Below are 24,449 nucleotides of genomic sequence, written 5' to 3' on the forward strand. Positions count from 1 at the left end.
AGCATGGAAGGAGACCTATACTTGACTTTCATTCCATCTGTGGCGAGCGCTGGTGGCTGAGTGGTCAACCTCATGCTAACAAAAGAAAACAAGCTTTTGACTACATGCAATATTTTCAATAAATATTATTTATTTACAATATCAAGAGCTTCTTTGATTTTTGAGACTCTGTACCGGATTATTGCAGATATGTTTTTTTCTACCAGTTCAGTAATCAGTTTAAGTGTTATTTACTTTTCACATGTACATATAAACTCACTTCTCACCCTCCACGGGTGGTCTCATCCGCTTTCCAAGCTCAGGTCCTCTACCAGAGGCCAGGAAGCTTTAGGGTTCCCCGCAGTATCCTTGCTGTTTCTAGGACAAAGGTTACTGCGCAGAACCCTCAAGCTTCCTGTGATCTTCCTGTAAGAGATGAGTCATGCTAAAGTCATCTGTTGTGTAATTTTGTCAAGCAGAGTAGTTTCAAACTAAAGGTCTCAGGAAAAGTCAAGGTATATATTTATCCTCGTTTTGAGGATTTTGCTGCACACAACAACAACGGTTGAACAAGATTCCAGTCATGTTCCACATAAATGTGCAATATGTACATGTAGTGTATGTTATATATATAGTTTGACAGTTGGTCAGGTTTATTATTTTGAAAGGTAAAATAGTGGGGACGTTTTCAGTAAATCACAAGTCTTGGTTCTCCAGAAGTTGCTTTGCATGCACACACTTGAACCGCCCCAAAGAGAAGAACACTTTACACAACTTTCGATCCTACACAGTCTCGTGGTCGATCATCCAAACCAACACCATGCTTCACCCGTGGGATCGCGTAGACACAATGTGCAACCTCAGCCCGTGGGCTCTGCTGCCTCTCTTCAGCTCTGGGTTCACAGCTGCTGGATTCTGGCTGGTGTAAGTTCAGTTTTCCGTCTGTAGATGCGGTGAGACTTAGTGCAAGTCTGGAAATTAGATGAGGGAGCTTTTTCTACAGTGATGTTCTGACTACGGGGCCTGTTTGTAGGTGTGACTGTTGACCATAATCAATGGAAGATGATTAGAACCGTTATGAATAATATTTGCTGTATCCTGTGACGGGCTGTCAACTTACTTCTGTGTCGACAGATGCTATTTGCGTCCCCCTGGGTTGAGCTTTCCTCCATTCCTTGCGTACGTACTTGTTATTCCCACTAAATAGTGAAAGTTTAACTTTTTTACTTGCCAAGTGTAACAGTGAGTGTTTCTTGTTTTTCTCCTCAGGGACGCAGCCATGTTTGCACCATCCAGCTGCATCTTCAGCGCTGTCATGAACGTGTCCGCTTTTCTGTGTAAGAAGAATGATTCACCAAACAGTGTAGATGTGTCCTGTGGGAGAGATTCTTCTTCATCAGGAACTAAATGTAAAAGAAACGTCTCTGTTCTGTTTCAGTGTTCGCCGTCGTCTTCCTCAGATACTGTCAACTGAAATACAGAGCAGATGTTCATTGCCTGAACATGAGCGGAGTGGTGGTTTTCTCTTTTTCCTTCCTTGGAATGTTAATCACTGGAAACATCCCGGTACATCGCTTCACTGTTTTAAAATGTATGTTGGTCTCAGCTATAAAGTGTGTTCCACAGGATTAACCCTCTGGGATTTAGTTTGCAGTGGATGAAATTCTGCCCAACAACGGTTCATATATGACGTTTTTCGCTGGATTGCTCTACTGCTGGATGCAGACAATCATGACCCTGAAGGTTAACTTGAAGAAAGAGGGAAAGATGGTCGGTCTTCTCCGAGTCCTCTTGTCTACAGCCATCACTGTCTGCCTGACTTTCTGTATCCTTTCACTGAGACCTACTCAACACAGTAAAACACATTGATTGATGTGCTGTATTTAAACAACACTAAATAAGCATCATGATACGGGGCTGCTTCGTAATTCAGCCAGTTACAGTTACTACAAAAGAAGTGAAGAATACAGTTTCTTTCATGTCTCAGCCTTAACTCACCTGATGCAGATATCTACCTGATGTTCCATTACTCCTACGAATACGACTACCTTACACCTCGATTCCAGTGGGCCGTAATCATGCTATACCTTGTCTTCTTCAGCACCTTTGCCATTGAATTTAGACACTATCGCTTCAGCATCGAGTGCACAGAGAACTCTGGAGATCTCCTCACAAAGGAAGAATTCATCGCTACCGTGTCTGAAAAGGTCCCACTTCAAGATCATTAAAAATGAACAAATGGACAAAAATTGAATTGTGACACAAATCCCTTTTGTTGTGAACATGCTGGATACAGTTACAGCAGCATGAATGTCCTGACATGTCGTCACTGCTTCATACGCTTGTGAATGTTGCTCTCCATCTACATGTATAAGAAATTCAAATGGATTTCATTTAATAACACAGTATCAGCTCAGTTAATTACTTCTAACAATGCCTTAGTGTGGAAATGATTGTTGCACTACATTTTACACACAATAAACTCAAGCTTCAAAACATCTACTTGTGGCCTACTTTGTAAATTTGTAAATACATGACCTTAATAATAATTATGTTAATAATTTCCTTTCATTGTGTTCGTGGCCACAATAATATTAAGCTGTTTTCCGTTTTCCTAGGTTTTTTGCACCTTTCACTGCATAAATATGTTAACTAGAATTAGTTCTCATATTGAGTATAGAATATTAAATTAGTTTTACTAATTTAACCATTTATATGCCAGTTTGTTTGCACAATGGACACGAGGGGCCATTTATCAGTGGTTTCAAGGGAAGCAGGATGTCCAAATAACAGTAGAGTGGTCTTTGCAGACAAACTATCCACAGCTGGAGCATGTGGTTTTCTTCTCCTATGGCTGCATGGTTCACACGCTCTTCTCATATTACAGGAGGGCCGATCATGGCCTGATTCACAATGCTTTAACTCAACAATGGGCTGTGGGTTTTGCCCTGATTCAGACTACTGTATGTTTAATGTGGGTTTCACGGCCGCCTTGCAATTATTAGGGTCACACAGCTTTTCCAGGGACATCCTTCTTTGATAGGATTTTGAGCATTCCCAATCGGGGTGGGTTGATTTTTACTGGACAAAGGCATTTTATGCAGAGACATTCAGACGATTGTAAACACCAGAGGCTGTTTTTCCTTTGACAACTGGAGGTACCAAAAACCTTGTCTAGGTTATCTACATGTTATTAAAACAATAAACCTTCGGATGCTTTCATCACAAGCAGCAAACCCAGGTTTGCTTGGGAAACTCACAGCTTAAAACCCTGCACCGGCGTAACATGATTATATGAAAACTTTGTCCTGCAGATATATATTAGTGTTGAAATTTCATTTTGCACTGGCCAGCTGCATTCGCCGTCATCTTCCTCAGATACCGTCAACTGAAATCCAGAGCAGAGGTTCAGTGCCTGAACATAAGTGTGAAACAGAGTGGTGGTTTTCTTTTTTTTCTTTTTTGGAATGTTAATCACCGGAAACGCCGGTACAACATACAAAAATGTATGTTGGTCTCAGCTGTAAAGTGTGTTCCACAGGATTAACTCTCTGGGTTTTAGTTTGCAGTGAATGGAGATCTGGCCAACAACGATTCATATATGATGTTTTTCGCTGGATTGCTCTACTGCTACTGAAAGAGGGAAAGATGGTCGGTCTTCTCCGAGTCCTCTTGTCTATAGCCATCACTGTCTGCCTGACTTTCTGTATCCTTTCACTGAGACCTGCTCGACACAGTAAAACACAGTGATTGATGTGTTGTATTTAAACAACACTAAATGACTGACAGGTTTCCTCACCACCAGACTCTGCTTGTGACGTGGTGGACATGGTGGTGGCAGTATCATGTTACAGGGCCCCTCACAAAGGCAGAATTCATCCCTACGGTGTCTGTTACAGCAGCTTTAATGTCCTGACATGTCATCACTGCTTCATTCGCATATGAATGTTGCTCTGGATCTATTAAAACTAATTATTAAAATTAAAACTGATTTGATTTAATAACACAAAATATCAGCTCAGTTAATCAATTAAAACAATGCTTTAGTGTGGAAATGACTGTTGCACTTCATTTTCAACACAATAAACTCAAGCTTCTACCTCTTTCTTGTGGCCTACTTTGGGAATGTGAAAATGCTACAATGTCTTGTCTCGTCTGTGACTGCCCCCCTCTGGCAACGCCCCTGGGCGTGGATCACTGGACTCTTAGCCTCAGTTACATTACTTCAGTGTACGTACAGGGGGTTGCGCCCTCTGCTGGGTAAAAGAACACAAACATGTAAACATAATAGCCCCGTTACAGTGTGTTTCTTCTGTTTATATTATGTGATCATATTTTCAGCTCTGTATAGTGTTATTTATAAGGCTCTACATTTAGTTATATTGATTTCAAGGTAATTACATCCTGACCTGACTGGGGCTGGTGTTGTTATATAAGAAGAGTTCAGCTTTCAGTCACTGCAGCCTGTTCGGTTTTGGTCCTAGACATCAACAAAGTAGGTTTATCCACTTATTATTGTACAAATTTCCTTCGTTTGTGCCTAATAAGATTTTTCGTTTTCTTTGTTATATATATTTTTTAAATTCTATTGCTTTGTTATATAAGCTTTAAAGTTTCCTCTCCCCTGCTTTCGCTGTTTCCTGATTCATGTTTCCTTTGTACTTTTATTACTATTGAGCCGTGTGTTTGTTCTTGTTATTACTTTCACTGGCCACTTTATTAGGTACAGGCTCATTCTACGTCCTCAGGATTATAGATTCTCCGTTAAGGTGTTAATGTTCATTACTGGAGACAAGAAGAAACTGACTGACGGGAAGTGTCACTGTTACTGAGGTTTGCTGACGTTACGTCGGTATTTCAACCTAAAGAGACTGTTCTAAGGGTCGTAAGACACGCGTGTGACACTCACGCACCTTTTTTTTATTAAACGTCTTTTTGTATCTTAGTTCTCTGGTCTTCCCAGCGCCGCTAGCTTAGCATTTAGCTCGTTGGTTCTCTGACCCCCTTTATTTCCCCCACCTCGTCTCCTCACGTGCGTTTCAAAGTATCGACTTAAATCATCATCATCATCACATTAATGCGTTGATGTTCCGCAGAGCCAGAGGGGACATGGCGTTGAACTGCAGCCCGTGGGTTCTGCTGCCTCCCGTCTACTCCATCTGCACAGCTGCCGGACTGTGGATCGCGTAAGCGATGATTTACCGCACAGTTACTGTAAAGGACCGCTTGACAACAGCTGCAAAGAACAAAAAATAGACAACAAAGTAGACAAAAGCCTCCTCACTGCAAAGTTACACTGTTGTAGCAACAAGTCAAAATGGCTAAAAACAGACACAAAGAAAATCCTTTACTACTATACTGTAACAGGAGACGTTCAGTTCATCATCATGCATCATGTTTCATACTTGTTATTTTATGTCTTAACAGATACTTTGTGGCTCTTAAAAATGACAAGATCCTACCTCTGACTTCAGAGTACAGGTGAGATTCAAATCAATATTCTGAAACTTTAATGGTTTGTGTATTTCTGAAATGATCCTAGTGTTGTTTGTTATCAGGAGAAGAAATGGATCATTTTATGCTCCATACATCAGGTACAGTTCATAAATTTCCTTTTAACACTTAAACCTACAACTAATATTTTGAACGTGGAACTTCAACTTAAACATTTTTTTCTTCTTTTAGTAACACAGGAAACTTTCCACCAGGCAGCTGCATCTTCAGCGAGGTCACAAACCTGGCAGCATTCCTGGGTAAACGTTACATATTATGAACATTTAAAGTTCCCACAGATGCAAACGCTGGTATTTACTTTTATTTATTTTACATGAGTTCTCCAGGACTGATGTGACCCGTCTGATCAGATAGACTGGTTTGGATTTGGACATGACCCTCTATTTAGTTTCAGTTTCCATGTTGTCCCAGTGTCTCCTGTGTTTTTTATAAAATTAGTTATCGTTGCGAATGCTCTCGTCAGGTGTTGTTCCTTTGGTTGGTTACCTTCCTAGTAGTGTACAACAGACTGTTTTTCTAAGCACCATAAAAAAAGCTCACGCCTACGGTGCTTTGGAGTCTTCAAACAACCGGCCGCTCTGTTCCAGGGTCCTTCGTTGCCGTCCTGCGGTTCTTACAGCTGAGACACACCACTAAAGCGTGGCTGAACGTCGTCAGCCTGGTGGCTTTCACCGCTTCGTGCTTGGGGTTGACGCTGGTTGGAAACTTCCAGGTAACACTCATGTAACATCAGCAGACACTAGTACTGAACAGCATTTGACCCGATGTTGTCTATTACGCTTTTAGTTAATGACTCAGAAGACGGTTCACAATTTTGGCTCCTTGATGATGTTTGGACTGGCAATTCTTTACTGCTGGGTGCAGTCCTACATCACTCTGAAGGTGAACCTAATGAACGAGGGGAAAATGGCTGCCATCGTTCGTTTCCTCTTGTCTGGATCCATCACTGTCTGCACAGTCATCTGTATCCTTAAACCACCAGCTTCAGAGAGTATGGCAGCCACACACCAGATGATAATAGCACCATCCATAACATCTAAAGTTGATGGAGATAAAAAAAACCTGATGAGTTTGACTTAGTGTGAAACTAGAAACTATGTTACCAGTTCTGGTTGTATCTGCTGTCATCGTTCATGTGCACGTCTCTACCTTAACTCAGAAGCTGCAGACTTCTCCCTCTTGTCCCAGCGGCTGCACATGCACGCAGCTCGATGCCAGTGGGCCTCAGCCATGCTCCTCCTCACCTTCCTCGGCACTTTTGCTGTCGAGTTTCGACACTGTCACTTCGACGTGATGTTCACTGAGAAACATGGGCGTCCTATCAGCACATCAGAAAGCCTTGCTGAGGACGCCGGTCATCTGCCAAACCAACTGTAGGGAGGCTGCCCTCAATCACATTTAGTTGCACTGTATAAATATGCTTTTAGGTATATTTAGTTATGCATGTTGCATGAATGTTATATTTTCATTTAGAAAATTACTTTTGCACTCATTTTGAAACATAATAAATGTTTCTTTTTTACCCTCAGGATGTGCGTGTCATTACTTTATATGTAATAACTAACTGCAGATTATTTTTATTGTGAACTACTTGCTTATAACAATGTATCAGTCAATAAATAGCGTAAATCTGCAGGATTTAATCCGGGCGGAGCTTAAAACGAGACTTTAAAGGAGCCTTGTTTGATCTGCGCCATCCCTTTATCCTTAGCCTCACCTGTGCCTTTATTTTGAAGGGCAGACTCCTCAGCCGGAAGTGGCAATTTCCTGCTATGATGTCGCTTCTGACTGGAAACTGCTGCAGGCAGTGGAACGGCACCGGCTGCCTTTTGAAGTAGTTTAGGGGTTTTAAGTGAATAGACTGACTTTTGTCCGCTGGAGGTCATTTTAAACGTTGGACCCGTGTCAGAGCCGACTGGTAGGTTTTGTTTCCAAACAAAGAGCACCAGTATTAAGCTGTTCTGCATCATCAGGACCATGTGCAAATATTGTGGTGTTGTTCTTGTTGTTGTCGTTGTCGTTGTTGACCGCTCCCCGTGAAAACGCGAGCAGCACCTTCTCACAGCTTACTGAACCTGTCATGCAGAACCAGAACCGGTCTGTAAAGCTGCTGTAGATGATTTGTTGACCAGTGTGAAGAGTGAATTATGTATAAATGCTGTGGGAAGCACCTTCACATTAAAAGCTAACCAAGGTTTGTTCTTGTACAGTCAGACGAGACGCAATGTGGACTTTCAGCCCGTGGGTTCTGCTGCCTCCCACCTACTCCCTGTGCACAGCTGCCGGACTGTGGATCGTGTAAGCTAATTGAACCTCATGCATGTGTGTGAATGTTCCGCAGACACCCTTTACTTTGTTATTACAATGACTACAGCTCATGGTCTTTCGTGTTACATTTCCTTGTGTTCTTTTGTATCTTATCAGATACTTTGTAGCCCTTGAGGATGAGATGATCGCGCCTCTGACTGCACAATTCAGGTAAGAGTCAAGTCACTGGACGCCAAATTTGTGTCTTTATCTCTACTGACATTCAAAATCATTGTTTTCAGGACAACCAACAGATCTTTATATCCCCCAGTCGTCAGGTACATGTTTAAACTGTAGCTACTAAGTTTAATGTCAAACAACGAGGTCAAGCATCTTTTCCTCTGTTCAGTATTGCAGGAAACTTTCCACCAGCTAGCTGCATCTTCAGTGAGGTCATGAACCTGGCAGCGTTTGGGGGTGAGATGCTCACATCATTTATAATATGTTCATAATGTCAGCTCCCACAGATGTAATAATGATACATTCATTATTCATTTATTATGTCTATAAATGACTGTTGCTCATTTTCCTCCATCTTTCATTGGGTCTTTCTCTTTCTCAGGGTTTATTATTGCCCTTCTCAGATATTTTCAGCTGAAACACCTAACAGACAAGCCGTTCTTGAACGTCATCAGTCTGGCAGCTTTCTCCGTCGGCTGCTTTGGGATGACACTAGTTGGAAACTTCCAGGTAACACTCACCTGAAGGTTTATGTTACTTTTGTTCTGTAGATGCTTTGCACTGCCAACTTATAGTAGGTTCTTTGTGTTTAGCTATTCAATCAGGAGAGGATTCACAACTTTGGCACGTCTTTGACGTTCGGACTGGGAACCGTGTTCTGCTGGGTGCAGTCCTACATGACCCTGAGGGTGAACCTGCAGAACAGGGGACTGAAGGTTGCAGTGGTTCGATTCCTGTTGTGTGGATGCATCACTGTCTGCTTGATGCTCTGTATCCTTTCACCCATTGCTGCTACACTAACGCCACTCATTTCACACATCGGTGTCACCTGTTTGCAATCAGACATAAAGAGCTTTTTTGTGAACACAGTCATCTAACAGGAATTGTGGCATAATAACTGTCTTCTTCATCAGCTCACATGACCTTAGCTCACCTGCTCCAGACCCCTTCCTGTTGTCTCAGGACATCACCCTGCCAGCGGCCCGCTGCCAGTGGTCGCTCGTCATGTTCTTCCTCATGTTCCTCAGCACTTTCGCCATCGACTTCCAACACTACCACTTCCATGTGATGTGCAGAGAGATGTCTTCGTTTCCCATCAGCACATCAGAAACCGTCACTGACATGTCCAGGTCACAGTCGAACCAACTCTAGGGGGATGAACTGAACTCATTGTTCCAACTGAACATCCAGGTGCAAATGTGTCTAATGGCAGGCTATGATGGTAGCCTCATCCACAGTCACGTGATCACTGCTTTAGGTATGTTACATCACTGCATTTAAAAGTGTTCCACAATTGTTATAAATGCATGTTGCACAGCATCAGATCCGTCTATGAAGCACTTTTATTTTCAGTAACTGCTGCTACACAAAGGTTATGTGGAGAAATGCTGCTGTCACTGATGGGCTACTGCAGCTGTTTGTATTGTATTTTGTCATTGAAATTATTATTTTTTTCCTCTTTATCACCTTTTGCCATTTTTGTATTCCCTTCATATATGAATATATTGTGAACAAACTGTATCTGTTTTACCCCTGACTTTACTCAGCTGAGAACTGTTGCGTATGCTGTATGAAGGGACCACAACTTGGGTCCATGTCATCAATAAAGTCTTGTTCTAATAAGAAAATGTGTATATGTATTATTTAGGGGACTGCAACGGAGAGAAAACGTACGTCGTTATTCTGAGAAAAATATGTAATTACAAAAAATATATATCGAGAGTAAAAACTTTTTACGAGATATTTTTCTTGTTATGAGATACAGGTAAAACATATTTTGGTGGCAGTAATACAGTAATACGTTGCCCTTTTACACGCATCGCATTATTCTATATTTATTGTCTTGCCCTAATTTGTTTTGTTTGTGTAACTAACTGTGTAACTTTATTGTGTGCTGTTCATTGACCAGTTTGGTGCCGTGGGATGTTTTCTGATTGTATTTGTTCGCGGAGCAAACCTAATGACTTTACACAGCACTGCAAACAAACGCGAAACATCTTTTTTTCACGTTTGTGATAAAACCGTCAATGTTCAGGTGTAACAAGAATGTGCAGGTTTGTGTGTTTAAAAAGGAGCAGCGCCCCCAGAGGCGTGGAGGGCGAACGTCTCCTCCCAACATGTGTCTGTCGCTGCTCTTTCAGTTAGTGATGGCCAGGACAACTAGTTAGACTAGTCTGTGGTTAGTGACCAGCCAGGGAATACGCTTGTTTTCGCTGCGACCGTCTCCGCTCTGCTTTCTCACCAGTCTGGTTTAGTTGGCGAGTGAGGACCAGCGCTGACTGGTTAAACACTGGGCTTCTGCTGCTAATCAAGCTAACGTAAGCTAGCTCCACCTAAACTCCTAACAATGGCTACAGTTTCAGTTCCTGCCGGTACCACTGCACTCCTGCTGGATATAGAAGGCACGACTACGCCAATCACGTTCGTAAAAGTAAGTTATTTTACATTTAGAATAAGATAACTGCATGCTGATTTATTAGCATTGTTAGCCGTGTAGCTACCGCTTCAGAGGCTATGGTAACTGATCTGTCACCAGGGATCAGCTACCTGTGTTTACTGTAGATCTTTCTGTAATTTAACTCTTTATTTATTGTTATACATTTTATTGCACTGATGATATTCTATATTATGTACACATGATTAAAATTATTGTTAATTTTGTTGATCTAAGTTAAATCAACTCCGCTTATAGATTTCGACAGTTAACGCTGAACATGAGTCACTATTGATTCCACCTGGTCTCTTTTAGGAGATTTTATTTCCATACGTCAGGGAGCATCTTGAAGATTACTTGTCCTCTCACTGGGAAGAGGACGAGTGCAAGCAGGATGTTCATCTCCTAAAGAAACAGGTAATAGAGTCATGCAGAGTTTAAGCATCTGACGACTGTCAGAACTCTGTCACTTGCAGTATTGCATCTAAACAGTTTGTCATGTGCTTCTCCTTGGGTAAAGCTACTCTCCTTTGCTGGTGTTCTGATGAAAGAAAAAATGGGCACATTATTCCATATCACAGTGATACAAAACACTTGCAGTGTATAGGATTAACAGCTGTAAAATGTGCTTATGTTTATATTATAATGGCCTGTTAAATGCACCGACTAGTGGACTGTATTGTTATACTTCTGCTGTTTTTATTGTTTACATAAGTGGACAGAAGCCTCAGGACACATGATACTCTTTTAACTTAACATCCCAGCATCCACCTGATCTGTGATGCTCTAACAAAAAGTCTGACTTGTGACAGATTGAAGAAGATATGAAACAGAACCGGGCGTGTCCTGTCCACGCCGTGGACCAGACGGTGCACACGGATGAGGAGAAGGCCATTAGGGAAGTGGTGGATAATGTGATGTGGCAGATGGCAGCAGACAGGAAGTCCACAGCGCTGAAACAGCTGCAGGGTCACATGTGGAGGTCGGCGTATGCTTCTGGGAGAATCAAAGGCGAGTAAGTACAATGATCGTTTTCCTTCACTTTGTTTACATTGGCACAGTTGTAGCTGTTGTTATTAGCTTGGTAGCATTCGTAGAGACATAGCAAATATCAATCACCTTGTCAACCTGTCAGACAAACAGCCGAGTCATGACCGTTTGACATTATCTGTCAGCATCTTTAGTGCATTTGCTACTTAGAATAATAACAATGATTTAGTTCTAATGATGTGGTCAGTAGTTTCCTGTTGTGTTGATGTGGACAGAAAGTCTGGAAAAGAAAATGTACAGGGTTTCCCTCTTTTCCCATTTATCACTGAAACTGAATTGTATGTATATATTGCAGGTCAGCAAGAACTAAAGCTCTGAAATGTGAATCAAATGATAATTAAATCATGATGTTGGTCTTGTTGCAAACAGAATCTACCAGGATGTAGTTCCATCCATTAAAAGGTGGAGAGAACAGGGACTCAAAGTCTACATTTACTCTTCTGGAAGTGTGGAGGCGCAGAAGCTTCTGTTTGGATATTCAGTCGAAGGAGATGTTTTAGAGGTACGCATCACCACTTCTGATCATTCTGACATTTCAGGAGAAACACACAGACAGATCGTAGTTTAACATCATTGGGTTCAGCCTTCGACTTTTTCAACAGGTGAAAACATGTTTATTTGTGCCTGAGGGAAAAGTACAATAAAAATGTTAAATATTGGTTGCATAACACTCACGCATATTTGTTCACCGATCTTTCTGGTTGTGCTGTCTGGTGACTAAAGTTTACTTTAACTTGATGCTATTATTGTTCTTCATGCTTTGTGTAATAAGGTGTTTGTTGTGGGTCTTTCCAGCTTTTTGATGGTCACTTTGACACCACTATAGGGGCTAAAGTAGATGCTAAAAGCTACGAGAGAATCGCAGAGAGGATTGGATGTCAGCCTGAGGGAATCACATTCTTGACGGACGTCACTCGAGGTGAATGTTCAGAAACAATGTTTTTGTAGTTACTTACTGAAGGTTACTGCAGTATTAGCACTGATGTCAAATAGTTCACCTTGAACTGTTTACCAAGATGTGTTTCCTGATATACACTCACTTTGTCCTCACAGAGGCTAAAGCAGCTGAAGAAGCCGGGGTGAACGTGGTCGTGGTGGTCCGACCTGGGAACATGGAGCTGACGGATGAGGAGCGAGCCCACTATAACCTCATTACATCCTTTAGCCAACTGGAACCGACGGGACGAGCTTAACGGCACATGAAGCAACAGAGAGAACTTCTCTGACTTCATAATCAGCTTTTCCTTCTTTTTCTTTTTCCCGCACGTTTAGTTTGGTCCACGGTCACAGTTCAGCAGGTGTAGGAGAGGCTGCTGGGACATAGGTAGCCACCAGTACAGAGGATAAAGTCACAGCCTTTCCAGTTCCTTCAGGAGGCTGTTGGCGTGTGTGGAGCGTATTAAGAGCTCAAATGGATCATCACTGTCTTAGGACTGTTGGTTGGGAACAAAGAAGCTGTAGATAAATGGTGCTGCACATGACATGAGGTTCATTTACTTTTCTACCTTTTTAGATGAACTGCACTTAAATGCCAATCCTTCAATATTAACCCACTTTCCAACTATATGTTGTGTGTATGTGTGTGTGAGTTGTCATTGTTTCGTGCACATTTTCCACTCATGTCACGCCCTCTCCACCTACAGTAGAGACGTATGTGCAGCTGTATGACGTTTTACCCAGTAACTGAACTGTAATATTTTAGAAAGTAGATGCACTCAGCAGAGGTGAGTTGTCATTTAAAATGTTCATCCAGTGTCTTAATGAATACCGTCGTGGGTGATCGGTGTCTATTTAAATGTGCCATCCTAGATGTTCACATGTGTAATGTGGGTGTTGGAAAGTTAACTCAGACTTGCCAAACTGATGATTTCTGGTGAAACTATTTGGCGTAATTCAGGAAAAAGACTTCCAATAAAATGCCTTGTTTCACGTGACTCCCTTTCTGCCTCCTCAGTCTGTGACTAAAACGTGTCTCGCTGCATGATTAATATGATTTAACATGATTTTACTGTGTGTTTTTATCTGTTCAAGGGTAAAGTCTCACAAATCACCCAAAATTCTTTTTCTTGTTTATTAACTTCCAGCGGCACTGAACCTTTCAAAAGTAGTAGTGCAGGGGTGTCTAAACACGGTCCTCAAGGGCTGCTGTCCTTGTTCCAACTCTCCCTGCACCAGCTAATACTGATTCCATGGACCAGGTTTGTTAGGCAATCATTAGCTAACTGACACACCTGATCAAGGTAATCAGCAGGGAGAGTTGGGAAAACTAGCAGCACAGTGGCCCATGAGGACTGGAGCTGGACACCCCTGTAGTGGCGAGGAACATCGTAACCTGCTGCAAGGAGAGAAAAACACTTCATATAATATACAATTAAAATACTAAATATCGGTTGTGAACCCATTTAATAGTTATTATAAATACTTGTATTTCCCACATGTATTTATACATGTAGGTGATGACATAATCCAATCGGGTGCCTTTGTTGCTCAGTGGTCACGTCACTGACCACATTAAAGTTATCATTCAATCTATGCTTAGCCTCAATGGATAGTGTCATCACACTCAAGATGTCTAGTCCACTTCCTGTAGTTGGTTCCAAGTTGAATAGAAAAAAACTTGTCACTGCCTAAGCTGAACTGATTGGTTGATGAATTGGTTTTGTGTAAGATTAGTGATTTATTTAGACCTGTTTCGATATAAGGACACCATGAGCAGAGTGCAGATGAAGTAAGGACAGATCACTAACAGGTGATGGAGCAGGCTCAGAACCAGCTGGAGGGTGGGGGTGGAGGGAGGGGGTGCAGATGTGGTTGTAGGCTTTTCTGCAGAGACATAATTTCCCTGGTTATAGAAACGCGCTTATAATATGTGTCAACTTAAATAGGACCTGCTGACCTGACACAGAGATCCAACTGGGTGGGGACTCATTATCACTGCTAATGTGACACTTGTAGAGGCCTTCGTCAGACTTGGCGACGCGGTGGATGGTCATGTGACCGGTGGGCTCGGTCCTGATGAGGGAGCCGTCCTTATAGAACTCAGCTGACAGGTTGGAGCGAGGGCTCTCTGTTTTACAAAGCAATGTGACATTATGTCCCTCCATCACAGGGAGGACTGGACTCTGCAGGATCACTGGGTGGTCTGGATACAAAGAGAAGTTCAGCCTCAGTGTCAGGTGAGCTTGATTTAGGTCCACGTTCAATTACCTTAGCTGTTCATGTGTGTCTTGATGCCCACATAAACTGGTTCATTTCTCATAGTTAGTTGTTACAGTGTTTTTTGTTGGTGTGCTTACCTGTGACTGTGATGTTGATAACGTTACTTGTCGCTCCATCTTTGGCTTCACACCAGTAAACGCCACTGTCCCACAGCGCTGTTAGACCAATCTGACATGAAAATGCGGTTGAAGTTCCCCAGGTAACGCCACAGTCGGTTTCGATTTCATCCGTGGTGTTCCTCCTGATTCTCCATCCTGTGGTGTTGTCACCCATCTCACAGCTCATAGAGAGAGATGTCCATTGAAAGAACTGGGAGCTTCTAGGGCTCACAGTCAGAGACGCTGGTGGTAGGGAGACAGTACTTACTACTCTATGTTGTGTAATGTTCTAGCCATAATTAAAAATGCTGTTTGTACTGTAGTATAGCAAACATTCAACAGAGCCAGACATGTGTCATCCTAATAGTGTGTCAGGATGTTTCAGTCTAATCTGGTAGGGTTTCAAATGCATGCACTTAATCCTGACCATGTGTCTGTGTATGATGTAGCAATCTGGCAAGAGGCCTGTATAAATATTAAGGAAACTGAGGATAAAGTTATGGATTAGAAAGTGATTGAATAAGGGTGGTGAAAGTGTAAACAAGTTATGTAGGTGTAAATGCCACAACACCAGACTCTTAAGTCATGATCTTCAGTGCAGGAGGTGGGAGAAAGGAGGATGGTAGTGAAGCGATCATCCATGATGGATGAACGATGTCCACCCCCTGTATGAAACGGTGTCATCACTATGCAGCTCCTTAAGTTACAGACTGACACATCCTAAGTGTCTGAAGAAGCGACACCGTAGGTCGTTTCTTTACAATCTAAGCTGCTCCCAGTGAATAACTGATAATTGTAATTGTTACCACAACTGTAACTAACCTCACCCTATACTGTAGACTCCATCTAAATGGTTGGGCAATCTTTTATCCTGTGCAATATTCAGACAATCCATAGTGGAATTACCCATTCAGTATGCATGTGTGTATATATATATGATACATCTTTATTTTATTTTTAAATTGTACATACTTTTGATCCTGCTCGTTTTATAACTGTACTGCTGCTGCCCCACTGTGGGACGTATAAAGGACTATCTTATCTTTTATCTTATATGTTTGCCCATGTTTTCGACCCTCGCTGGAGACTGACTACCCTTTGCCTGCTCCCTGTCTGCATGACGCTCTTGCCTGAACCTGTGTAGGGACCAGTGACTGTTGGACCACAGAGTAAACATTACAAAACCGCAGTCATTGTCTGTGCTGTGCAATTGGGTCCTACAGCACCCCGTTCCTGACAGTAAACTTCTGATGACCATCCAGATACAGAAACCCATAACTAAATAGTTTCCTGTCATGTGTGGCTGTAATGATGTGGTAGACGACGCACCAACCTTGTTTTTCTTTGCAGAACAGCAGTGAAGTCAGGACTAAAAACAAAATGAAAGTTAGTGGTCTGACACCTCCGCACACGGAACATTCGCAGTAACCCAAGTAACGTCTGTGTTTTCTACAGGTTTGCAACTGATCATTATTTTTGTTACATTCATTCATACATTATTTTTTGTTGTTGAACTTTTTAGGCTTTTTATAAACATTTATACCGTCAAAAGACATTTACATTTACACAAGTACAAGTGAAAATCTGCTACACATAAAAGAAAAAGGTTTCAGTTGCCAAACGATAAGTTACACCAAAAGAAGAGGAACAGTAACTCAGTAGTTTTGATTTGAAAACATCACACAGGATGGTTATCTTGAACTACTTACAAAGCAGTAGAAAGGGTTCCTTCATCCTAATCATAGGTAAGATCAGATCTGATTTCGCATTCAGTAGAAAACATCGTCTTCCTCTGCCTCAGTTTTGTGGTTTCCTCTCCACAGTGTATTTCAAAAGGGCGTTTGGCCGATATATTGAAACTAAATGTCTACAACGTTACCACATATATATATATATATATATATATATATATATATATATATATATATATATATATATATATATATATACATACACTATAATTATCAGTGAGCTTCATGTAAACAGTGGATTAAAGGAGGAACCTGAGTTTTTTTTCCTGCTACGAAACCATTGATTTTGCAGCTACTTACTGGCTAATTTAATTGAAAACTTCTTATAAAGAAATCAACTGGAGATCATCAGTGTGATAAACCATCTCATAGTTTACTCTTGTGTCAACACGAAGTGGATCCCAATTACAGTAAATCTAAGGTACATCTTACTATGTACAAAGTATCTACTGAAGGACTGAGGACACAAAACCTGAATTTATACCGTTACAAAGCCCCACATGAGCTGTTGACTATTCTTTGATATACATCCCCCACCATTTGATAACCAAATGCTTGATGAGCCCCCAGGAACAACTCTGAGGCAGAGGCACAGCATATCATGACAAACACAAAATTTCCCACACTAATTTTGGCGCTTTTTGCCATGGTGGCATGGTGGGACATTGTCACATCTGCCCTTATGCTACATCTATATATAGTGTTATGGAATAATTCAAAAAGTCATTACTGCTGAGATTGCTGTTGTGGAATAGTACAGCACCTACTATACCAGCAGCTAGTGATGGGTAGATAAGGCGTCATGAAGCGTTTCGACACATTGCAAAACTGTATTGATACTGTGCCGATACTGTGTCACTGAATACTGACACCTGCTGGACCTTAAAAATCCCTACAGGCAATCCTAGTTGACAGACTCAGCTGACACTGATTTGATGTATTAATATATAAAATAATACAATTTAAGCCATTGTATTTTATATAGTATTATTTCATATCGTCATTTGAATTTAAAATTGATATTTTTAGATATAGTCGATAAAGTAGACATGTATCATAACGTGAAAATGTTGTGAATGAGGATGTAAATGTAAATGTAAAATGTAAAAGTAAATGTCTAATGTTAAATGTAAATGTTAAATGATCGCCGAGGGTAAGACTGAATATTCATAAATGTGCAAGTAGACTCTACCCCTACCCTCAAACAGCGCTGGTAACATAAATATAAAAATGGTGACCTCATAGGAGATGGTTGTTATTCCCTTTTGCAAGAAATAAAATCTAGGGCAGAGTATAAAAATAGAAGCAACACTCTTACTAGACATTGCCGAGAGATAGGGCCACATGCTGTGGTACCAGAAAAAGGCACAGGTAATGCAAGAGGGCCTGTGGATCAGTATGGTTGTGTGAGTTGGTGTCCTACAGAACATCCACTTGGGGAAGCTGAGGCATCGTTAAATGACATCAAGACTCAACTCCTTTGCATTTACTTGAAGGAAGGGATGGGTGGTGCTGAGAGAGCTGCCCCTCTAATGGCAGACCTATGTCATTCAGCGCTGCCATCTTAATCGTGTGACTGCCACAGAAGTTAAAAAGGAATGGCCGTTTCTGTTCTCACTGCGTGGCATGTTTTCCCATTTTCAACTTTTGACCAATGTTTCCATACTCATAAAGTTGCGAGCGGCATTGGACAACAAATACATGACAATGTTGAAGTTCTTCCAAGCAACCAAACCAAGCCATCCAGGGGTAAAAGATGTCCTGACTACTTTTGAGCCAGAGGGTTCAGACAAGGCTGCATGCATTCTTTTGCTTGTGATGGGATACTTTAAAGAGCCCAAGGATGCCATGTAAGTACTGCATATTCATGCTCACAGACCAAGACTTTTGAGTGATTGTGTGTGTGTGTACGTGTACTACTATGTGTATTTCCTAATCTAAGTGAAATGTGCATGAAAAAACACTAAAACAAGTAATACTGGAGATACAGTGTGTAATAGTTGAGTCTTCTTTTGCAGACGTGTGCCACAGCTAGCGATGTTGAATGGACAGTGAGATTACCAACGCCAAGCTTGGTTGTCCAAGGTAATGTTTGATGTTCTCATTTTTATGATATACTGCATGTAGATTGCATGAGAGCTCTAAATCGTATGCAGGCAACTACATAATAATAATATGTACAGTATAAGAAAACTGCCCCCCCCCATAGGTGAGGTGTGAGGAAAAGCAAATTTGGTGGAGTGTGACTGTGTGGTGAAAGAGGGTTAAGGTGAAGCACAGCAAAAGAGTGGGAAGTATAGGGAAATAAAAAATAAGGTGTCTCTTTACAGATTTTACTATAATAACACTAACAACAGATAAAATATTCATCTTACCAGAATAGCAAAACTTTGTTCAGTTTCTCACTTTCTACAGTTATTCATTCATTATTTAAAAAAACAAAACAAACTAAATCAGCAGAAAAAAATAAGATAAGATAATCAGCTACCTTGGAAACTAACAAACAATTTTCAAACAGTACTTGAGATTCTCATTTGATGTTTGCCCTGTAAACTGTATAAAATGCCACAATGTTTTACATGAAAGGTGGGGTTTTCCTCATTTGTTTAAGGTGACATATTGGACCCAAGAGCATGGATCCTGCCTGTTGAGGGGCAGGTGGTCCTGGGACCTCACCATGACCGGTGGCTTCCTACACCCTGAAATTCATCCAAAGGCCATGTTTAATAAAAAATAAAATATAAGCTCATCTTTATGGGTATATTATTAGTTTCTCACCAATAACTAACATTTTTGTTCTTGTGGATCTTGTTTTTACAGGTGCTTCTCTGGCATGAATCCTGAGAAAGGGTCAAAATTGAAGAGGCAGCAAGGACCCATTAATCAAAAAGTCTGCACTTTCATTTGAAAATGAATTGACTTTGAATGGCGCTGATAGACACCTGTTCATTAGGTCACCAGGTTAAGTGATGCAAAAAGTTGTGCCATGAAATGCAAATCTGAAAGTCACAGAAATTTTATATTACCGTTGTCATGTTTTGTCTGTTTTCTGGACTGTAATATTAAAATAAATTAGTAAAATTAATTTTATTGTGGTTAATTTTGTTTTAGATTTGTAATACCTTGTTAGATCCTAAGCTAAATCAAATTTGCAATATTGCTGTAAATTTACAGTTAATTACTGGCTACTGGTTGCATTATACTTACATTATTGCATACTCTAACCTCACAGCATTGTCATAAAACAATTACTGTAAAATTCACAATTTAATATATTTTTGTACCACAATATGCTGTCTCACAATCTCACAAAACCTTTACTGTAATATTAGTTAAATATAAGCATTTTACAAAAGCATACTGTCATATCACAGTAAAAATTATGGCCATTTACTGTAAAATCACAGTAGCATACTGTTAACTCAGTAATTTAGTGTCCGATCTTGACTGTGAAGTCACAGTAAATAACTGTAAATTTACAAGCAATAAAATACTGTAAAAGTCATACAATTAGTAGCCAGTAATTTACTGTAAATTTACACCAAAAGATTTAACAGTGTAGTTATTCTTCGTCTGTGATTAAACTATATGTTGTAAAGCAAGCTAGTACAAATGCATAAACATACATTGGCACTAAAAATATAATGAGTAAGAAGGTTTTTTCTTGTTCTTCAGCAGGGCTGTCATCAGTGGGGATGGGTCCTCCATCTGTAGAATGGAGTTTGTAATTAAGACATGGTTACAATAAAATCGCAACATCCCCAAACATCATAATAAAATATTACGTCTTTGTTTGTTTGTGAATAACTGTGAACCTTGGGAAATGTTGTTTTAGACTTTTGCTGCTTGTCAGGGGCAGGGCATGCAGCACGTGGGCTCTTTTCTCTGCTTTGACTTGGAGTAGGAGAGCTACACCGGCTGCTACTCGCAGCAGAACAAGTGCTGTCATCTTCACCACCCTGAAACTGTTTAAAAAACAGTTGTTTGTCCTTTTTTAGCCTGATGCGACATATTTTTCGACGCACGGTCTCTGTCCGCTAGTGGGTGTGTGCGTGCACGTGTCTGTGTGCGTGCGTCCCATAAACATCGGGGAGGAATGGAGGAAAATTGTAAACCCAGAACCCACACCCGCTTTGGATGTTATCAGCCATAACGAATGGGCTGATTAGAACTTATCAGCGCATTCGTATGGGCCAGTAGGTGCCCGCTCTCCCTACTCGCGAACAGCTAACAGCTAGCTAAGTTGCTATGTTCAGCAGCTTTAGAGGTTATTGTGGTTAGGGTTAGGGCTGGATAACGGATGGGGGGTTCAGGTTACAGTTAGCTAACACAATACAGCTAGCTACTTGCTAAGTTATGCTCGCTAATAAATCAAAATCCAAAACTTCGATCCTCCCGTCGGAACAACAACCGCTCAACAGCGCCCCTACTGACTCTGCTGGTTAAATCATCCGAGCTGTGATCAACTTTACGGATCAATGACAGCAACCTACTGCACCTATTCACCGCTGCCAGCAGGTAGATGGGCACCTACCGGCTCATATGTATGGGCTGATAACCACTGATAATGACCATTGAATGGCGTGATAACGTCAGAAGCCGTTCGAACCCAAACGTGGAGACAGAAATTAGCTGCCATTGTATAAATAACATGAGGCTATTTAGTTTATTAAAAAAGAAAAAGGCACAGACATGTTATATAGGAAAGATGATTTTAAATTACTTTAACTTCACTGAGTTTAATGTGTTCATTATTTACTAAGTTTCTGAACCATGCAGCCCGAGGTTTTAGGCTGACTGGAATGAATCTGTGAGATCTCTGCATTCCAGTGGAAGCTGTGGGTGATTTAGAGTTGAGACATTTTTATCTGACCAAAGATACAACAAAAGGAGTGTTATGACACATTGTAGTCAGACAGACCAAACTTACCCGGCTCTATGACTCTAACGTCAAAGGACGTCTCCACTGGACCACCATCACGTCTGTGCACTTGGCAGCTGTATGTTCCGTTGTCGCTCCAGCTCACGTTACTCAGGTATAAAACAACATTGCCTTCATCATTCTTCACCAAAGGGCCCGGTAGCTTCACTCGGTCCTGAAACAGCTGATTTTGTCTGGTCAGGTCTGGACGATTGTCCCGGAAAAAAAAGACGTACGGTGGATCCAGGTCGGATCTTTTCAAAACGAGCCCAGTGATGTCATCCTGACCCGAGCATGTCAGGTTGACAGTCTGGCCAAGCTGAGCTGTAATTTCTGCTAAACCTGTAGGACCTGTAAGCAAATAAAATGCAGTGAAAACCAATTGTAGAGTCCAGTCAAAAAAAATTGAAGCTTTTGTTACGCCCCTAAAGCGAGGAGAAATTGTTAGTGACGAGTGACAAGCGATGTTTCCTCACTGGTCTTTACTAGATTGAGGAAAGCAGCGCGATGTTCCCAGGTTTGTGGGAGAAGACCCGACCAATCAATTTCAGGTCAATGGATTAAAGCGACTGCCTGGATGACCCATCTATTATTGGGTCTCACTCGTCACACTCTCCCCCACAAAACAAATGTCATCTCGACATTAAACTATTTCACAACATTCCGTCTTAATCCCACAAGGATTCATTACAACTGAAATGTCAAAGGACACAATTCAAATACAGAGTAAAGTCTGTTCACAATGCCCTAGCTGTAAGTGTATCAACAGTCCGTAAGAGTGTTTTCTTTTACTGGTTCCTAGTCCATCAGTTGTCCGCATAGACAGTCTGCAAAACTGAGCACATAAACATCAATTGTCCATAGCAATATTAGAACATAATTCATCAATTGTTCATAGCAGCAATCTCGGCATGCCCGGTACATGACAGGCAGGTTGTGGGTACAGAGCTGGCTGAATGTTGTAGCAGGAAGGAACTCCTAGCTGAATATAGGTCATACGTTTCAGTGGGTGTCTCCCTCTTTTTGGAAGCTGATAAGGTGGTTCTTGAGGTTCAACAGGAGCATCCACTGTAGGAGAGATGTCTGGCAACTGTTCAAGCTGGTTTCCCACAGTGTTCTCACCAACCACATTACTGTCTATCAGCTGGTCTCTACCAGAAAGGTGTTCAGGATTTGGAGCCAGTGTCTCTGTTCTTTCATTTTCAACTGAAAGCCTGTGTTCCAAGTCTAATTCTGGTCCAGCAAATTTTCTTTGTTTCATTACTGGAAATGCAGGTGCTGGCATTATTTCACAATGCAGATCATATTCATCTCCACTGTCCTCATCATCTGGGGGTAGTACAGCCTCTTCTCTTCTCTTTTAATGCCCTTTGCCTGATTTTGTTTGCAGTTGAACCTCAAATGGTAAGTATTCACATGACATTAGCAAATTTCTGTGCAGGACCCTGGAGCGGCCCCTGCCATTCTCTGGTGTCACTTCATAAACTGGCAGGTCAGAACTAATTTGTCTCACCACAGTGTGAACTGTATCTTCCCAAAAGTTGCATATTTTACCTGGGCCTCCCCTCGGTGTCGGATTTTTAATCAGGACTCTCTCACCTGGCTGCAAAACTGCACCTCTCACTCTGGTGTCATAGTTTCTCTTGCTCCTTTCAGCAACCTTTTGCGCATTCTTATTTGCGATTGCATAAGCTTCCTCCATACCTTGTTTCCATCTGTCCACATACTGTAGTCCCGCTGATTGCTGGGGCTTGACTCTGCATGTAGATCAGACAGTATGTTCACTGTTTTTCACGGAAGCCTGGGTGATCTCCCATACAGAAGATAGAATGGCGAATAGCCTGTGACTTCACAACATGTACAGTTATAGGCGTACACCAGCTTGTTCAGGGACTTCTTCCAGTTTGACTTCTGTGTCTCAGTCAGTGTTTTCAGCATTTGTAACAATGTCCTGTTCATGCGCTCCACCTGACCATTCCCCATCGGGTGATAGGGTGTCGTTCTGGATCCATTCACTCCACTGAGTTTCTTTAGCTGACTGAACAACTGGTTTTCAAATTCTCTCCCCTGGTCGTGATGGATGCGAGTGGGAAAGCCAAATTTTTAGCGCATAGTCGTTAAAAATGAGGTTCGCAGCAGTTTTTCCTGATTTGGAAGTGGTGGCATATGCTTGAGCAAAGCATGTGAAATGGTCCACTATGACAAAAATGTACTCATACCCTCCCTTACACTGATCTAGGTGGAAAAAATCAACACATACTAGTTTAAAGGGTTGACATGTCACTATGTTTGTCAGGGGAGCTTTAATGACATGGCATGGCTTTTTCTGTTTCAGGCAGATACAGGCTTAAGTCACATAATGCTCAATGTCAGACTGCATATACGGCCAGAAGAAGCGGTCTCGCACCAGGGACACTGTGCTGTCCAATGTTTTTGTGAAGCTCTTCTAACACCTTTCCTTTGTACTGCTCTGTTAGCACTAACTGTTTGCGTGTGGTTGTTGTCCGGTACAGAATGTTGTCACTGTCCGTTGTTAGTTTATCCCATTGTCTGAACAAGCATTTTGTTTTTAAACTGAATGTTGAACACTCTTTGAATGATGGCTTGGAGCCCAACAGTTTATAGTTAAACACAGCCCTGATGACTGGATCTAATTCTTGTGCCTTTTTAATCTGGTCCTTTGTGATGGGGGTTACTAATTTAGTGATGTTTGCATCCACTAAGGATGACATAGCTGCAGCTGTGAGCGACCAGGTTGCCGGAGATTCCTTCCCTACTTCCACTGACTGGATCACGGCAGACATGGTATCAGCTAACAACTCCTCGGAACATGCATCCATGAGAGACTCAACATCCAGTGGCATCCTGGACAAAGTGTCTGCATCACTGTTTTCCTTCACTGGTCTGTACTTTATTGTAAAGTGAAAATAAGCCAACCCTGCAACCCACCTGGAAGTGGTTGCATTCAGTTTCGCAGTGGACAAGATGTAGGTCAG

General features: G+C 41.5%; 5 protein-coding genes and 1 pseudogene across 10 annotated transcripts; 5 read left to right on the top strand and 1 right to left on the bottom strand.

Annotated features, from left to right (window-relative positions):
• Positions 1-697: 697 nt before the first annotated feature.
• On the top strand, positions 698-2,477 carry LOC114867144 (transmembrane protein 150C-like). 2 transcript variants are annotated; one of them, XM_029169556.3, is made up of 6 exons: positions 699-903; positions 1,114-1,158; positions 1,249-1,316; positions 1,418-1,545; positions 1,627-1,804; positions 1,987-2,477. In XM_029169556.3, the coding sequence occupies exons 1-6, from the start codon at positions 800-802 to the stop codon at positions 2,205-2,207; spliced, it is 744 nt and encodes a 247-aa protein (XP_029025389.1). In that variant the 5' UTR covers positions 699-799; the 3' UTR covers positions 2,208-2,477. The 2 variants fall into 2 exon arrangements, with proteins under 2 accessions (XP_029025390.1, XP_029025389.1); XM_029169557.3 differs by lacking the exon at positions 1,114-1,158 and having other exon boundaries at positions 698-903.
• Positions 2,478-4,243: 1,766 nt separating this feature from the next.
• LOC114867140 (transmembrane protein 150C-like) lies at positions 4,244-7,022 on the top strand. Of its 2 annotated transcripts, none has more exons than XM_029169548.3 (8): positions 4,244-4,474; positions 5,076-5,165; positions 5,407-5,460; positions 5,538-5,573; positions 5,665-5,732; positions 6,081-6,205; positions 6,280-6,457; positions 6,662-7,022. In XM_029169548.3, exons 2-8 carry the CDS (start codon positions 5,089-5,091, stop codon positions 6,868-6,870), a joined length of 747 nt encoding a protein of 248 aa, XP_029025381.1. In that variant the 5' UTR covers positions 4,244-4,474; positions 5,076-5,088; the 3' UTR covers positions 6,871-7,022. The 2 variants fall into 2 exon arrangements, with proteins under 2 accessions (XP_029025381.1, XP_029025382.1); XM_029169549.3 differs by lacking the exon at positions 4,244-4,474 and adding an exon at positions 4,744-4,812.
• A 149-nt stretch (positions 7,023-7,171) lies between these two features.
• Positions 7,172-9,608, top strand: LOC114867143 (transmembrane protein 150C-like). Of its 4 annotated transcripts, XM_029169555.3 has the most exons (9): positions 7,172-7,411; positions 7,546-7,590; positions 7,704-7,791; positions 7,918-7,971; positions 8,043-8,078; positions 8,150-8,217; positions 8,363-8,490; positions 8,574-8,751; positions 8,924-9,608. In XM_029169555.3, the coding sequence occupies exons 3-9, from the start codon at positions 7,718-7,720 to the stop codon at positions 9,130-9,132; spliced, it is 747 nt and encodes a 248-aa protein (XP_029025388.1). In that variant the 5' UTR covers positions 7,172-7,411; positions 7,546-7,590; positions 7,704-7,717; the 3' UTR covers positions 9,133-9,608. The 4 variants fall into 4 exon arrangements, with proteins under 4 accessions (XP_029025388.1, XP_055369117.1, XP_029025387.1 ...); XM_055513142.1 differs by lacking the exon at positions 7,546-7,590 and having other exon boundaries at positions 7,704-7,815; XM_029169554.3 differs by lacking the exon at positions 7,546-7,590.
• A 437-nt stretch (positions 9,609-10,045) lies between these two features.
• On the top strand, positions 10,046-13,398 carry enoph1 (enolase-phosphatase 1). Its single transcript, XM_029169546.3, has 6 exons — positions 10,046-10,411; positions 10,730-10,831; positions 11,227-11,429; positions 11,834-11,966; positions 12,260-12,383; positions 12,518-13,398. Exons 1-6 carry the CDS (start codon positions 10,328-10,330, stop codon positions 12,655-12,657), a joined length of 786 nt encoding a protein of 261 aa, XP_029025379.1. The 5' UTR covers positions 10,046-10,327; the 3' UTR covers positions 12,658-13,398.
• Positions 13,399-13,550: 152 nt separating this feature from the next.
• On the bottom strand, positions 13,551-16,577 carry LOC114867147 (Fc receptor-like protein 5). Its single transcript, XM_029169567.3, has 5 exons — positions 16,491-16,577; positions 16,115-16,150; positions 14,761-15,024; positions 14,361-14,606; positions 13,551-14,287 (listed from the first exon to the last, which is right to left on the bottom strand). The coding sequence occupies exons 1-5, from the start codon at positions 16,522-16,524 to the stop codon at positions 14,142-14,144; spliced, it is 726 nt and encodes a 241-aa protein (XP_029025400.1). The 5' UTR covers positions 16,525-16,577; the 3' UTR covers positions 13,551-14,141.
• Positions 16,578-17,761: 1,184 nt separating this feature from the next.
• Positions 17,762-18,386, top strand: LOC114867408 (uncharacterized; annotated as a pseudogene).
• Positions 18,387-24,449: the final 6,063 nt, after the last annotated feature.

Source organism: Betta splendens, chromosome 12 (assembly GCF_900634795.4).
Source record: "Betta splendens chromosome 12, fBetSpl5.4, whole genome shotgun sequence".
Classification (NCBI taxonomy): domain Eukaryota; kingdom Metazoa; phylum Chordata; class Actinopteri; order Anabantiformes; family Osphronemidae; genus Betta; species Betta splendens.

Coding starts and splice junctions, on each gene's coding strand:
- LOC114867143 (XM_029169555.3), top strand. CDS start 7,718: ATGTGGACTTTCAGCCCGTGGGTTCTGCTGCCTCCCACCTACTCCCTG. Junction 7,792..7,917: donor GCTGCCGGACTGTGGATCGT/GTAAGCTAATTG, acceptor GTATCTTATCAG/ATACTTTGTAGCCCTTGAGG. Junction 8,079..8,149: donor TTATATCCCCCAGTCGTCAG/GTACATGTTTAA, acceptor TCCTCTGTTCAG/TATTGCAGGAAACTTTCCAC.
- LOC114867147 (XM_029169567.3), bottom strand. CDS start 16,524: ATGATTAGGATGAAGGAACCCTTTCTACTGCTTT. Junction 16,151..16,490: donor GGAACCCTTTCTACTGCTTT/GTAAGTAGTTCA, acceptor TTTTGTTTTTAG/TCCTGACTTCACTGCTGTTC. Junction 15,025..16,114: donor GTTCTGCAAAGAAAAACAAG/GTTGGTGCGTCG, acceptor CCCTACCACCAG/CGTCTCTGACTGTGAGCCCT.
- enoph1 (XM_029169546.3), top strand. CDS start 10,328: ATGGCTACAGTTTCAGTTCCTGCCGGTACCACTGCACTCCTGCTGGAT. Junction 11,430..11,833: donor TCTGGGAGAATCAAAGGCGA/GTAAGTACAATG, acceptor TGTTGCAAACAG/AATCTACCAGGATGTAGTTC. Junction 12,384..12,517: donor CTTGACGGACGTCACTCGAG/GTGAATGTTCAG, acceptor TTGTCCTCACAG/AGGCTAAAGCAGCTGAAGAA.
- LOC114867140 (XM_029169548.3), top strand. CDS start 5,089: ATGGCGTTGAACTGCAGCCCGTGGGTTCTGCTGCCTCCCGTCTACTCC. Junction 5,166..5,406: donor GCTGCCGGACTGTGGATCGC/GTAAGCGATGAT, acceptor ATGTCTTAACAG/ATACTTTGTGGCTCTTAAAA. Junction 5,574..5,664: donor TTTTATGCTCCATACATCAG/GTACAGTTCATA, acceptor TTCTTCTTTTAG/TAACACAGGAAACTTTCCAC.
- LOC114867144 (XM_029169556.3), top strand. CDS start 800: ATGCTTCACCCGTGGGATCGCGTAGACACAATGTGCAACCTCAGCCCG. Junction 1,159..1,248: donor AGCTTTCCTCCATTCCTTGC/GTACGTACTTGT, acceptor TTTTCTCCTCAG/GGACGCAGCCATGTTTGCAC. Junction 1,805..1,986: donor CACTGTCTGCCTGACTTTCT/GTATCCTTTCAC, acceptor CACCTGATGCAG/ATATCTACCTGATGTTCCAT.